Source organism: Protopterus annectens, chromosome 8.part1, assembly GCF_019279795.1.
Source record: "Protopterus annectens isolate FY-2018-M chromosome 8.part1, PAN1.0, whole genome shotgun sequence".
Taxonomy (NCBI): domain Eukaryota; kingdom Metazoa; phylum Chordata; order Ceratodontiformes; family Protopteridae; genus Protopterus; species Protopterus annectens.
In genome coordinates this window covers 270226763-270243055 of record NC_056742.1, presented here as the reverse complement: position 1 = coordinate 270243055, position 16293 = coordinate 270226763, and the positions used below count along the sequence as shown (strand labels likewise).

The window sequence follows — 16293 nt, the reverse complement described above, 5'->3', positions numbered from 1 at the left end:
CCCTTAATGTTCCTGTGGAAGCATCTTCCCTATTCAGCCCTAAAGTGAAGGACACAGCCAGGTGTGAGAAGGATGGAAAAACCCTGTCTGCCGTAGGTGAACATTTCTCCACCCCCCCCAGCATCTTTATTCCAGGAACCAGCAGAGTGGAAAAATGTGGCACAAAAAGTCTCAGGGTCCTTTTCCTGACACACATGGTGAGTTCTTCCCCAGAGGCAGAGGGGGTAACTCTAATGGAAGATGCCCCTACAGAGACAGAGGGGGCCAGCGCAATCAGGGGTCCAGAGAGTCTTTCTCCAGACAGCCCTAACAGTGCTCCTGAAGAGTGGCCTGATTGCTTCCCTCTGGAAGCAGACAGGGGACATTTTTCCCTGCACCAAACGGCCTGGCATTGCATAACCACAGATTCTTGGGTGCAGAGGATAATCACCGGAGGCTACAAAATCCCATTGAACTCCTTTCCAAATCCACAAAAACATATTCCTGACATTCCACCCAGTCAAAGGGAATCAGCAGCCATAGAGATAAAAAAGCTGTGTCCAAAAAAGAGTCATCCAAACAGTCCCACCAGACCAAATAGGATCCAGATTCTACTCAAGATTCCTTTTAGTGCCAAAAAAGACAGGGGACTGGAGGCCAATTTTGGATCTCAGTGTTCTGAACAAGTTTGTCACCCAAACACAATTCCGGATGGTCACAGTTCGGTCCATTCTTCCATTCTTGGAAAAGGATGACTGGATGTGCTCTATGGACAAGCGCTCCAGAAAGTTCCTTCACTTTCGGCTTGGAGCCAGTCATTATCAATTCCGGGTTCTGCCCTTCGGACTCTCTACAGTCATAGTGTCATAGTCTCATAGTGTTCACAAAATGTATGGCAGTGGTTGCAGCTCACTTGAGACTACAAGGATTCTGAGTGTTTCCGTACTTAGATGATTGGCTCCTCACCACCCCCACCAAGTGTCTCCTGGAAAAAGCCCTGAAATACACCCTGACATTGACAAAAATCTTGGGAATCTCTATAAATTAGGAGAAAATCAACGTGACTCCTACTCAGAGCTTAGATTTCATAGGATCAGTTTTCAGTACCCAGTCTTGCCAAGTGTCTCTTCCAGTTCACAGATTGCAAAGACTAAGGGCTCAACTCTGAGTGATACTCTGTCAGGACATGGCTTCGGTTCAAGAGGTCCTTCAGCTTCTAGGTTCAATGGCTGCAACAGTCACCATTGTTCCACTTGCGAGATTACACGAGACTCCTTCGGTGGCTTTTTTTGTTTCAGTATTACCCAAATCATCATCCATTATCTTATAAAATACGGATAACAGACCAGTGCAAAAAAGACCTTTAGTGGTGGATGAAGCCAGATGCAAATCTTTGGAGTTGACTTTTTTCCCCTCTTCGGCCCAGGGCTACTGTGACCATGGATGCTTCCCTGATAGGGTGGAGGGGCATTTTCTGTAAATGACTGTCCAAGGCACATGGTCGTCCATAGAGGCCAATCTGCATATCAATTTACTAGAACTGAGGGCAGTGCTTCTAGCATTGCAGACATTTCACTCTGTCCTTTTGTCTGGAACAGTTGTCATTCAATCAGACAACATGGCAGTTGTCTAGTATATCAACAAACAAGGGGGAACCAAGTCCCACCCTTTGTGTCGAGAGGCCATAAGAGTGTGGCAATGGGTGATAGCTTCCAACCGCTTTCTGATAGCAATGCACATTCTCAGGGATTCCAACGTGATTGCGGACAAACTGAGCAGATGTATTCTTCTGCCTCATGAGTGGTCCCTCAATCAAACCATGACAGTGAAGATCTTCAGCCATTGGGGCCAGCCTTGCTGCAATCTTTTCATCTCCCTGACGAATCACAAGTGCAGTAACAATTTTGCCCTGATCCCCCTGCAGGGGGAGTCCCTGAGGGACACTCTAATTCATGATTGGCCCATGGGGCTTATATATGCTTACCCCCCTTTTCCCCTAATCCCAAAATTTCTGAAGAAAGCCCTCCAGTTGAAAAGTAAAGTGATCCTCATTTCACCCTATTGGCCCCATCAAGTATGGTTCCCCTTTCTTTGGCCTCACCTGCTAGACAAACCATGGATCCTGGATCCAACTCCAGATCTGATTTCTCACCCCCAAGGGTTGATTCACCTGAACATAGCCAGTCTCAAGGTGACTGCTTGGTTTCTCCATTTCCAGTAATTGCCAGGCAAAACAATCTTTCTTCCCTGGTCCGTGACATTATATTGGCTTTGCATAAACAATCCACCAGGAAAATTTACCATAGTAAGTGGAAAAGATTTGTAATGTGGTCCAAGCAAAGAAAACTTGATCCTTATTCAGCTCCAGTTAATACATTTTTGGATTTTTTGTCAAATTGTTTCATAGCAGGAGCTGCAGCATCAACCATCCGTGTTCACTTAGCTGCCATCTCCAATTTTCATAATGGTTTCAAGGACTCTTCTTTAATTTCCCATCATCTCTGCAAGACTTTCCTAAAATGGATATATCATATTAGACTGCCCATTAAGGAACCCACCAAAACATGGAGTCTCACATTAGTTCTTCAAGCTTTAACGCAACCTCCCCCCCTTTGAACCTGCTGCGACCTGCAATATCAAGTTCCTATCCTGGAAGTCTTTATTCCTAGTGGCCATTACCTCAGCTAGACGTATTTCTGAGCTTTAGGCCCTATATATTATATGTCCTTATATAATTTTTCATAAGGACAGAGTATCACTTCGGACAAATCCCTCCTTTCTACCCAAAGTTGTTTCAGATTTCAGAGTAAACCAGTCTTTTGACCTACCAGTTTTCTTCCCTAATTTCTCAAACAAAGGAGAATATTGCCTTCACTTGTTAGATGTACATAGGCAATTGAGATTTTATCTTGACAGAACAAAGGAAATACGCAAATCAGACCAATTGTTTGTATCCCTTTCAGGCCCAAAATTGGGGAAAGCTATTTCTAAAGTTTCCCTATCCAAATGACTAAGAGACTGTATACTCCTGGTGTATCAACATTTGAAAACCCCTGTACCAGGCAAAATCAAAGCACATTCCACCAGATCTGCAGCAACTTCAATAGTTTTTTATTCAAGGGCATCCATGGACGATATCTGTACAGCTACATCATAGGCTACTCATCATGCCTTTATCTTATATTACAAATTGTATCTGGTCTCCAGGGGAAAAGCTTCCTTTGGTTCGATGGTGCTCAGGAATATTCTTCCATAAGGGCCACCCAAGACGTATAAGGTAGCTAGGGACTCTGTCCCATCAGTAAGGAATGAATGAAGATTAACAACATCAGATAAAGAAGTTATGTCTTACCATAATGTTCCATCTGTGTTGTTCATCTTCATTCATTCATTATGTCCCACCCTCTTTACCCCTCCTAGAGGCTCTTGGGGGATTGTCTGGGTCCAAATATCACTCTAGGGAACTTGCTCAGAAATAGCCTCTGCTTTTCTTATTATGGTCAAACTAGATCTGAGGTAACTGGGAGAAGGGCACTATGGGTAAAGCTTAGCTCGAGAGTTTTTGGCTGGCACAAGCTTGGTATAAGGCTGACTCGGTTCCAAGGACGGAACCGACACCCATCAGTAATGAATGAATGAAGATGAACAACACAGATGGAACATTATAGTAAGGCATACATTCTTTTTATTCTCCTTCTTAACATAAAAAAGGAATTATTTTAATATACTAATAAAATTACAAAAAAAAAAAAAATCAGAGTAAACTGATTTCAAATTAAACTTTTAAAACACTTTAAACAGAAGAGGACATTTATAATACATTGAGACACTTCAGGTAGGGTGTGTCATATGATAACTGTATGCCTGCATGTGAATGACCACTCATTAGGCTCATGCCTTACCATACACCTATATGTATAGTTGTCCCACACTAGCCAATACCCTGCCATACCTTAAAACTCACATAATTGTGTATCCCATGTATTGAGAAGGATTCCGCATCATCATGAGCTGTGGGAAGACTTAGACTATGGGGTTCTTATGTAGCTGTGTGTATAGTAAGATGTAAGATTAACCAAATGTAAGGGGCTGAGGTACAGAAATTTGGTATTTGTCTCCTGAACCATTAAATGAAATTTAGAAAAGCTTAAAAAGCCACTGAATATGAAGTATTTTAATTGAGCAAATTGCTTCCAGAGAACCACTCTTTTACTACTAGTTCTGCTACTGCTTCTTGTAAACACTAACCTAGCTTAATAGTAGATAGTTTGATCATTTGGTGGTTTAGCTTGGTTGATTGTGTCACTTCCTGTACTTTCTCATAATATTTCATTACCCTTCAACTGTAATGCTCAGTGTAAATTGTGTGAGCTTAATGGAGACATCTGTTTTGGTAAAAATAAAGCTAACAGAGCAGGAAGGAAAATAGGCCCATGTTCAACATTGTTGTTCACTCAGGAAGCATGCCAAATATGGGACACTGCTTGCAATATGAGCAGGCAAGTAGTACTATTCATGGGATTGCCAACAGTCCAGATTCAATAATAGCACACTGCAGGTAGCTTATGATGGAAAAAGAAAATCATGAAGTGTAATAAAAATTCCAGGGAGGAGGGCTTTCCTTTCTGTTGATTAATATCATAACTAAGCTTGCCTACTGAATTTCAGAAGAGCGTGTACCTTCAGGTAATCTTGACAAATTACAAAACCAAGATTCTTGCATACAGAACTACAGAATAAATTATAAGTAAATTAGTCTCAATAAATTAGCTGCTCCCTAAGCAAAGAGCATACACTGGATGATGAAAAGGTGGTTATGTTCAGTACCGTTATAAATTAAAAACAGTAGAGTGCAGCATACAGGGCACATAGCAGTTTTATATGGGGACTGGATGATGACATACATTATAGAAGTTGGAAAGCTTAGTGTCAAACTAGATATAGGCGATGAACTTTAAAGAGCAGGGGACATTGTTGAAGAAGACTACTTTGGTCATAGGCTTGAATGTAGTGGCAGAGTAATCTCAGTTCAGGACACTGGAGGGAGATTCCTTCTAATATGTGAAGTAGTACTGGTCAGTCTGAGACCATATTTAAACTGGCTGAGGGGATGAATAATAGTGGATGGGGAACACAACTGAAGTTCTCACATTTATTCATTAAGCAACTGAGACGTTGCTTAAACTGGTTTATTGGGTTGATGGTAGTGGAAAGGTACAAAAGCTGAAATCCTTTATTGTTCATTCATTAAATAGGTAAACACACTGCTTGCAAAAATGTCATTTCATTGTCACCTCAGTGCATTGTCTGTTTAAGATACTTGCTGGCATTTTACAGGTGGGGTAAAACCGATGACTATAAGATGATGCTGATTAGATTACTAACATATGAAGTTAGCTACAATAATAATTAGTTTTACACTGCTGTAGATGAATGATGCTCAAAGAGGTGTTGTAGAGTGCATTTCTGCACACGTCATGCATACATGTTAGAATACCGCATCTGCAACGTTTGTCACTTTTAACCAGAAACATGACAGACCTTGAGAACAGGATGGATACATAACCATGTTGGGGTATACCCTTTCAGCTGGTTAATCTGTATTTTATCACATCTTTAGACACATCCAGAGGAGTAATTAGTGACCCGTGCCTTATGTATAACTGCAGGTAGGTCCCAGGTATGGTTGGGTTGGAAACAGTCTGTCTACAATAGAGAGGTTACTGCTGTAAGATATGCAGAAAATTCAGTAATATGTGGACAGATGGTATACATACAGTGTGGAGACATGCCACATCATTTTCATGACCCCTTAAATAGCACTGATTCAGTGAAGATAATGAAACAAAGTACGCTGATAAACAATACCAGAATAACTAAAGCACTATTTTTTTTTTTCATTTTTATCAGCAAACTGAATCCCATGTGGCATTTTGTAAAAGTTGTGTCACTGCAGTCAGATCTTAAAAAGGAAATGTATAACTTCCAGGTTCTGCTTCCAAATGCCATATGAATCATTTAGATACCTCAGCGATACCTCAGCCTGAACTTTGTCACTTTAAAATTTTAGTAGTAGGGTAGAATGGACAGCATTTTCAAGAGTGGTGGTTTGGCATTATAAGGGGTAGCTGCAGTCTTGTTAAAAAGTTCTATTGTAATATGTGTATTTTATGCAACTGACTAAAAATAATCTTTTTTTTTTATTTCCTTTCAGTGGACTGCACATCTTGCAGGCCTTGTTACATCATGTGATATTTCTCTTGATGGCAAATTTGTTGCAGCAGGTTCTGATGTAGAAAACGGAGTGTTGATTGTAGATGCTACAAATGGCAAGTATGTGTCAAAACTTAAAGGTAGGTTCTCTGTTTGAATCTTCATCTGTTTAAATAGTCAAAAATGATTAAACAATCAGATTTAATTGATGCTGTAAGATGCTGGGTGCCTATGACTTTAGGTCATGGAACACACCATCAGCTGCAATTTTTTTCCGTTTTGTCTTAATTTATGCACATGTACAGGTTAAATAGTACTTTGTCACTGGATGACACTCTTGAGTGTTCAAGTAGACTTTCCTCACCTGACAGCCTGCTCCCAATCAGAAAATTATTATTATTATTTTTTACTTATTTTATTTTATTTATTTATTTAGTTATTTATTTTTGCTAGCATGAGGCAAGACCAGAGAATGCTATAAAATGTACTGAGATAATTAAAGAGATGAAGCAATGTTATAGCCTCTAGAGATAATGAAGAATGTTGCTGTCATGGAAATGAAATTAATGGCTTGTTCACCCAAAGACAACCAGACTGGGTGAGAAATAATAAAAAGGGAAGCTCCTTCAGGGAAACGTCCTTTAATTATTTGCAAACTCATGCACTTGGGACACTTTTCCTCACTTAAATATGTCCTAGCAACATGCATTCTTACTCACTGACTATTCTGTAATCAGGTTGACTCATATGCATTCCTGATCACTTTTAAATATCTGAATGCAAAGCATTCTCCTGAAAAGCCCCCCCCCCCCCGAAATAAGGAATCACTTTCCTGCTTATGCATCTATTAAACTACTTATCATTACAGGCATCGATAAAAATGTCTCTCTCATCTCTATCCAGCTACAGTGGATCTTGCAGTGTTACATAAAACATCAACTCTTATTTCTTCAGGTACTTTTTGGGCCCCCCCGCACTATCTTTCTTTACTCCTTTGTTTTCTGCAACCACCATAAATTCTAAACTGGCTTCAATGAACACCTCCTAATTTGTCATCCTTATTTCTGGCAACTGTTCTCTTAGATCCTTGTGTTAAACCCACCATCCTCTTTACCATTACTTGTTGTACAAATTCTCTCTAATTCTAAAGTGATCTCTACTCTTATTGTTTCAAATGTGACCCTTTCTGGATCTTGCAAATCAGAAGGTTGTATTTCATATGGTCACAGACATAGCCGTTGATCAGGAAGCAGCAAACTGTTCAAAGTTAAAATAAATGCATTTTTCCACCCTCCATGAGATGACTTCACCGCATGCTCTTCTTTCTTATATATAGTAACTAAAAGTCTGGACACTGTAAAGAAAAGTATATATCCCCTCCCTCAAGTGGCACAGTCTTGCACTTTGGTAAAACAGAATATTTTTGATTTTCCAACTTTATGTCCATGTCCAAATGAAGTGTGATCTCCCAATTAATGAGCATATGAATATCACCTTATTTTCTTCTAATATTTGCTTGTTCTGTTAGACTTTACTTTCTGTGGCTAGACTGTGACTAGAAAAGGATGCCAGTGGTCTCTGTTCAAAACAAATAAATCATTTTTAAAAATAGCATCAGGTGTTGAAAATAAAGTTTGACCAGAACAGTCTCTCCATCTGTTCAGGTTATTTCTGAAGCTGTTCTGTGGATCTTTATTTTGATGGCTGTCTCCTTACTGTAAGTTATCCTCCACATGTAGAATTAAACTGTCAGTATAAACGACTGTAAATATCCTGTTTGTAGCATTTAGTTATAAAAATACATACGTATAGAGTTGGTGGAAGATTAGTTTCGTGTCTTACTGGAACAATTAGAATTGTTTACAGTTTGCAATCAGAACTGGACCCTACTAAATGTTTGTCCTTTTCATTCCCTTAGCAGGGTAATGAATTTCCCCTGAAAGTATGAAAGTTGCTAATAAAATAAATTTATTTAAACAAGACATCCTAAAAGTTGATACAACTCAAAGAAATGTCATAATCAATAACATGGCAGTATATGGTGGTTGTCGGAAAGTTTTATTGTAACAATAAATATATTAATTTCCTTGCACTTTTGCATAATTTAATCTTATAACTTGGAGAGTTCTTTATATGATATGATTAAATAGCTTTGTTTTAATTATATTCATGCTAGATTGTCCATTAACGCTACTATAGCTTTTCCAGTTCTTATAAATTTGTTCTGAACAAGACATTTTCATTTTTCTGCTAAGGCATAAACATTTTATACATTATGCTACATTGAATATTTTCTCAAACATTTATTGTAAATGACTAAAGAGAAGAAATGTGATGGGAAAGAAATTCCTTTTAACAAGCAAGAAGGGGAAATCATTAAAGTAAGAAAAAATTATAAAATAAGAGTTAAGAGGCCATATAAAGGGGAAGGATGGTGTTAATGGACAATATTATTTATGTAGGGAAAATTATGGAAATTTTAGGAGACACTAGTAAGTACGAAAGAGTCTCCAGGAATGAACTTAATATTGGCTATGCTAAAATAGATTGTGTTTTGTGTGACATGTTGATGGAGGACTTAATTGATATTGAGACCTTCAGTTATTTAAAAATAAATAAACCTATTATATCATCTATATTCGGAATCCCGAAAGTGCACATATGTGATGTGGATCCACCTTTAAGACCAATTGTGGCTACAAATGGGTCCAAAACACAGTCTATAGCAACATATATTGACACAAAATTAATGAATATTTGGACTCAATATAAAGGAATTCTTAAACATTAATGGGATTTCCTGAGGATGGTGGATAATAAATTGTATAACACTAATATTATTTTTGTCACTATAGACATTATAGATCTATTTTCAGTTATCCTGCACTGTTTAGGTCTGCAGTGGTTTTAAGAGGACTTGATGGAAATGCGTACTTTTGATTTTAGGGAATTTAGATTTCTTTTGGAATTAATGGAAATTGTACTTTAACATAATTTTATTTCTTTAAAGGGGGAATTTTTTTAACCAAATAAGTGGGGGTAACTATGGGAGCCAGTTGTGCTCCTAGGTATGCTAGCAAAATTGTACAACTATGGGAGAAGAAGTATGTATTTAATTCCCCCTATGTTCAATACTGGTGTTTATATAAGAGATTTTTGGACAATATTTTGTATATTTTGGAATGGCACAGAACAGAAACTGATGGAACCTTTGGAATATACTGAACAGATTACATAGTTTTAAGGTTTACATATAGCACTGAGAGATCTAAGGTTATCTATTTAGAGATTCCTATTTCTATTTTACAAGTGCACACCCATATAAGCAAAAAAGGAGTATTCTAAAAGGTCAATTTATTAGACCCTCTAGGATGACCTCTGAGGAGAAAGATTTTCATATAGAATCTGAGAAATTAAAGGAGATGTTCCTTGATAGAAAATATCCACCTAGACTAATAGATGAGGTAACTAAAGAAGTAAAAGAGGCTAGAAAGGATAGATTTTCTCCTAAAGAAGTAAAAGAGGCTAGAAAGGATAGATTTTCTCCTATATTAGGAAAAATGAATGAAGTAACAAGGGGGGATAGTGAAAATAACAATGGAGAAATTAGGCCTGGGAGTTCTAATGAAGAGGGGGCTGACTATAAATGGGCTTTCTTAATGATCTATATATAATAAAAGTGTGAACGTTATAAAAAGTACTATTAATATGTATTGAGAGCTATTCAGAAGTTTTTCAGATACAGACAATGTGTTTAAAGGACCAGTAAAACTTATTTTTAAAAAGGGCTCAAATATTAAAAACATATTGGAGAGTGCAAAAAGTGTTGACAAAGAAAACAGAGCAGCAAAAGTGGGCACTTATAAGTGTGGTAAATGTAACCAATGTTCTTTTATTAGTAACACAAGCAATATTTCTATTCCTTGTAGAGACAGATTTATACAAGCCAAAAGTTATAGTAATTGTGATAGCAAAGGGGTTATATACTTGGCTACCTGTGGGTTATGTAGGGCTTTTTATGTAGGGAAAACTGAAAGAACCCTAAAACAGAGGATATATGAACATCAATATGACATTAAGAGTAAAAATATTAATAATGCCCTATATAACCATACACTGAGTTGGCCAGAAGCTAAGTTTTCTTTCTTTATACTTGAAATGGTTCCACGGGATATCAGAGAGGGGCTTTGGGAAGAAAAACTAGAGTACCGGGAAATTTATTGGCAGTTGGTTTTACACGCAAATGAGACATCAGGCTTAAATGAAAACATCTCTTTGGTACCACTACTGAAACAAAGAGCAGCAAGGTTATAATAGTATTAAACTGGAATAATTTAAAAAAAAATTTTTCTGTATATATATATATATATATATATATATATATATATATAGATATATATATATATATGACTAATTTAAAATAAGATGGTGGAGCTTTTATTATTTATATGGCAGCTTGGTTTGTAACACAATTTGAAACAGTTTGGAATTTTAGATTAGGTTTTAGTATATGTAATTTGCACTTTTACCTTTTATAGTTTGTATTTTATTCATTGTAGAAGAGTAGTTTACTAAGATGGCCACTAGAGGGTAGCAAAGGACTTTTTATGTTCTTTCATGTATGTATGTATGTAAGTATGTATGTATTTAATTTATTTATTTATTTAATATAAGAGACATAATTATGTTATTTATGTTTAATATGATAGTATTTATTATTTAGTATTTATTATCTGTTAGCTTTAAATTTTTAGGTGAAATGACATGTATCAGTGTTTTTAATATTGATATTATATAAAAAACATAGATCTCTTTATTCAGTTAATACGGGCCCCATGATTGTAATAGATGTTGGACATGCTTATTTAAATATATTGATTGATTTTTAATTGTGTTTTAAATTTAATTGGTATAATGTAGAATATTTAAGAGAGTGCCAATAGGAGTATAGCTGTCTGAAGAAGTCCCAATGTTCTGGATGAAAACGCAGTGATTTAGTTAAGCATTTTATATTTATTCAGCATTTTGTTTGTGGAATATTCAAAGTTTTGAGTTCTTTCTTGTTGTTGTTTTTTTATCCCTGCACCTCTGCAGTGTTATATCATTTTGTCAACAATAAATGTATTCATTTCTTTGCACATTTGCATAATTTAATCCTATAATTTGGAGAGTTCTTTAGATGATATGATTAAATAACTTTGTTTGTTTTAAGTATATTCACGCTAAATTGTCCATTATGCCTACTACAGCTTTTCCAGTTCTTATAAATTCGTTCTGAACAAAACACTTTCATTTTTCTGCTAAGGCATAAACATTTTATTCATTATACTACATTAAAATAGTTGATCAGACATTGATCGTAATGTTACAAAGTCCTAAGGCATATACAAAGTCATACTAGCAATCATCTTATTACATTTACTGACCAGTCTGTCTTTATATACATTCTATAACTCCTGGTGTACATACAATATCTTTTGTTAATGTCATTAATAATTTGTATGTAATATTCAATATTCTTTAATATGATGCTTTGAATCTTGTAAATAATTTCATATATTCTTCTTTTGTCATTTGTTCTATCATGCATTGTGCATTAATTTGCACCCAGGCTAAACCTGAAAATGGTCCATGCAACTCAGTGTTCTACCCTAGCTAATATTACAGATCATCATCATCTTCTTTCGGCTGTTCCCATTAGGGGTTGCCACAGCGGATCACCTGTTTCCATTTCTTCCTGTCCTCTGCATCTTGCTCTGTCACACCAACCACCTGTATGTCCTCTCTCACCACAGCCGTAAACGTTATCTTAGGCCTTCCTCTTTTCCTGTTACCTGGTAGCTTCATCCTTAGCATCTTTTTCCCAATATACTCAGCATCCCTCCTCATCACATGTCCAAACCAATGTAATCTTGCCTCTCTGGCTTTGTCTCCAAACCTTCCAACCTGGGCTGACCCTCTAATATACTTATTCCTAATCCTGTCCACCCTCGTCACACCCAGTGCAAATCGTAACATCTTTAACTCTGCCACAACCAGCTCAAACTCCTGCCTTTTTGTCAATACCACTGTCTCCAACCCATATAACATAGCTGGTCTCACTACCCTCTTGTAGACCTTCCCTTTCACTGTTACAGGTACTTGTCTGTCACAAATCACTCCTGACACTCTTCTCCACCCACTCCATCCTGCCTGCACTCTCTTCTTCTCCTCTCTTCCACACTCACCGTTACACTGAACTACTGACCCAAAGTATTTAAACTCATCCACCTTTGTCACCTCTACTCCTTGCATCCTCACCATTCTTCTATCCTCCCTCTCATTCACACACATATATTATGTCTTAGTCCTACTGACCTTCATTCCTCTTCTCTCTAGAGCATATCTCCATCTCTCCAGGGTCTCCTCCACCTGTTCCCTACTCTCACTACAGATCACAATGTCATCTGCAAACATCATAGTCCATGGGGACTCCTGTCTGATCTCGTCTGTCAACCTGTCCATCAACATTGCAAATAAGAAAGGGCTCAGAGCTGATCCTTGATGTAACCTCACCTCTACCTTAAATGCATCCGTCACTCCCACCGCAGACCTCACCGCTGTCACACTACCCTCGTACATATTAAATAAATATATTTTTTTATTGGAGCTACTGATTTATGGTATGTTATCAAGGCTCTGTGATTTTCAAGGTTCTAGCATTACATTTTGCATACAGTTTTTATCAGCACCAGTGACTGTGTTGGGACTGCAATTTACTGTATACTACTTTTTTCCAAATGACATTGCTTGAAGTGACAGAAGAGTAAACAATTTGTTTTGTATTTTCAGATCACCATTTGAGTACTGTTACCAGCTGCCGTTTTGACCCAGACATACAGCGTGTAGCATCTGTGTCTGCTGATAAAGCAGTCAAACTTTGGGATATGATAGCCCAGAAGACTACTATTACATTAATGAAGTAAGGCACACTACAACAATTAACAATTAGATTACATTTATTATATTATTTTATATGAAACTGCTATTTATATAAAGTAGTCACACCTGTACTACAAATCTGAAAAATTTCTATATTTACATTAGTCTCTTTGTAGTCAAATAAATTCCATATTCATAAGTACAATTGAAATGTCTGCCAAATGTCATAGCTTCTTAGTCAGTTTATATGTTTTAATTATTTTGAAAGGGATGGTAGACATAAAAAACTAGAATAGACAACGTATGTGATGGGTGAGATGAAAGAGTTTCATAGGTTTGCAGGTTAGTGATCAGTAGTCAGTAAATAGGGAAACCTGAAGGACTGAGATTATTTACAGGCTACAACATGCATCCAGGTGAGATAACAAGCAAGTCAAGTATGTAGTAAAATGGTGAGGAATAAAGAAAATGTATTATACTGTGTCTTTTCAACTTATTAGAGACAAGGGGTTTGCAGTGAAATCACTGGATCACTGGGAAGAGAAGGATTCTGGAGAGTGTGCTGTCAAATCAAAAAAAAAAAAAAAAGAAGCATGATTTGGTGCTATCTTTTCTCCTCATTTTTATATCCACCACCTTATACTCTTCTGTTAATATTTTCTGCACCAGATTATGTCTTCCAATCCAGACTAGTTTCCAGTGCAGAAAGCCCTATCTTTTGCAGTCTTCCAGAACTGTTTAACCTCAAAATACCTTTGATTCACCATGCTGACTTTTGTTGAACCCTTTTTATTCATTGTTCCTATATTCCTATCTTTGAGGTCTCTGAAACTGGACACTGTACTCCACTTAAGGTGTGATCAGAACCCAGTACAGCATCAGAATAGATGTCCTTCCATATCACTGTTGCAGTATTCTTTGCTGAAGGGATCTCATGCCAAGGATAGCCCAACATCTGGCTAGTATAACAAAGTCTTTAGATTTTATAGGCACTGTACATCACATGTATGCTCCCCGCATAAGGCATAGAGATGATGTATGGACACAAATACTAAGAACTTCTTTGCCACCAGTCCAAATGCCATTATCAATGTTGGTCTGAATCCGCATCTGCTGTGCTGGTTACCAAACCATCTTTAGATAAGTGCCTCATTAGGGTGTCTTCATTTTTTTTCAGAATTGTGGATCTGATATTGTTAATCCTCATTCATTCCTTATGCATGGGTATTGGTTCCGAGCTTGGAACCGAGCCGGCCATTTTCCAAGCTCACGTCAGCTTCAGACTCTCGAGCTAAACTCTTACTCACAATCCCCCTCTCCCTATTACCTCAGATTTTGTTTGCCGCATTGCCATTCGGTCGTGTCAAGCTACTTCTCTTGAGCTAAGTACATTCAATTGTTGCTTAATAGTTTTACAGATTACTTTTCTGTCAGGAAAGTTCATATTTTATTGTCTCTTACCCTATCGCATCTAGCGTTCATATTTTCTTCAGGTTTTTCTGCTTTTTTCTTTATCATTTTTACCGCAAGGTATTCTCTCTTTACCATCGTTGGTAATCCTTTTCCCTTTTTTCTCATACCTTCGGGTACTCTCTTGTACCATTGCTGGTACCTTCTCTATTAATTAATTTGCTGTCATGGCAGATAAGAAAGGTAGTCCGGGGTTTAAGCGGTGTTCTGATTGTGGACACAAACTGCCTACTTCTGATGCACACTCTTTGTATGTTTATTGTTTGGGAGCTTCCCATTTGTCTGTTGACTCACCCTGTACTGTTTGTGAGAACTTTTCTAATAGAACCTTGTTGGAAAGGAAAAACAAGCTGTTACTGAAGGGACTTCTAAATCTTCCTTTTCAGAGGCTATTTCTGGGTCGGAGGTCTCAACCTCTCCTAGAGCCCATAAGAAAACTTTGGATGTTCCTACTAAGGCTAAATCTTTGCCTTCATCCCCGGCTAGGGACTCCCACCAACCAAAACCTAAAAAGGCTAAAGTTTTGGCTCCAGAGTTCTCTCAGTCAGCCCCAGCACTTTTGGTGCCTAGACCTTTGGCACCAAGGCCTTCGGCTCCATAAGTGATTTTGACTCTGTCTTCTCCTGCAGCCTCCTATATATTGGCACCGAGGGGCTCCTCGGTTCAGACCATTACCACTGTATCGGCACTGTCCGTTCAGCCGGCACAGACTTTGACTGCGTCGGCTCTGAAATCTTCCTCGGAACCAATGCTTTTACTGTTGACTCCAGTTTTGTTGGTTCCAGCTTCGGCACCGACAACCATTTCGGCACCGATCCCTGTGTCAGTGCAGACCATGACCTCGGCACCGATGACTTCTTCGGTGCAGACAACAACAGTCCAGTCTCTCTTGGCACCGTTGTCCTTGGTGCGGTCAGATGAGATGGGCACCGAGTCTGCCTCTTCTGTGGACAGGCCTGTTTCTCCCTCAGTCTCTGTGAGGTCCACTAGAAGCCTTTCCTAACATGATGTGTTGCATCTTGTGGACCAGGTACTCCTGGCCAGAGGTATCCCACCCCTCAGGAACTATCCTTCCTTGGGAGGTGATCACCCATCTCCAAAGACCCCTTCTAATTCTCCTCCATCATTGCCTTTGAAGTCCATGGATATAGCACAGTCTTCCCAGTCTGCGGTTCCCTTTATGGATCTCACTAAGGAACCACAGTTGCCTTTGTGGCAGGAAAGTTTTGCTACTACCTAGGATGTCAATTGTGACACGTATAGTTTGCTGCTCCACAGCCATCCAGGGACTCTGGGTCGGCAGGCTGAGCCACTTAGGGGAGAGGTGACCCCTGTCCTAGACATGCACTCCTCTTCGGGTGGACCAGCCTTCCAACTGATGGAGAAGGCTTTCACTGCTGCTGGAGATTCCGGACTGTGTATACCTCCACCCTCCTCTGGTACACTGGTTTCACAAGTCACACCTAGTGGACACCGGGTGCACGGGCCGCAGGATATATTCCCTCAGGAATCCCCTTTTCCGCTGTCTTCTCCAGCTTCTCCCGCTGAGGAGGTCCACCGGAAAATTAGTGTAAGAGGAAGCACATGGACTCCACAGAGTAGTCCCTCACCGAAGAGATAGATTTCGATGAGGGGGAAGGATCCCCTCAGTCAGCCTCTGAGGTATCCTTTGGTGATATCCTCGAAATCCTGAAACAGAGAGGTGACTGG

The 16293-nt window shown here is 38.5% G+C and overlaps 1 protein-coding gene across 2 annotated transcripts in view; it reads left to right on the top strand.

Annotated features, from left to right (window-relative positions):
- Nucleotides 1-16293, top strand: part of WDR88 (WD repeat domain 88) — a 772406-nt gene that overhangs the window by 273419 nt on the left and 482694 nt on the right. For both annotated transcript variants that reach the window (XM_044081867.1, XM_044081868.1), the window contains exons 5-6: nt 6194-6332; nt 13024-13153. In XM_044081867.1, coding sequence (XP_043937802.1) covers nt 6194-6332; nt 13024-13153 — 269 coding nt within the window. The remainder of the gene's footprint in view (nt 1-6193; nt 6333-13023; nt 13154-16293) is intronic.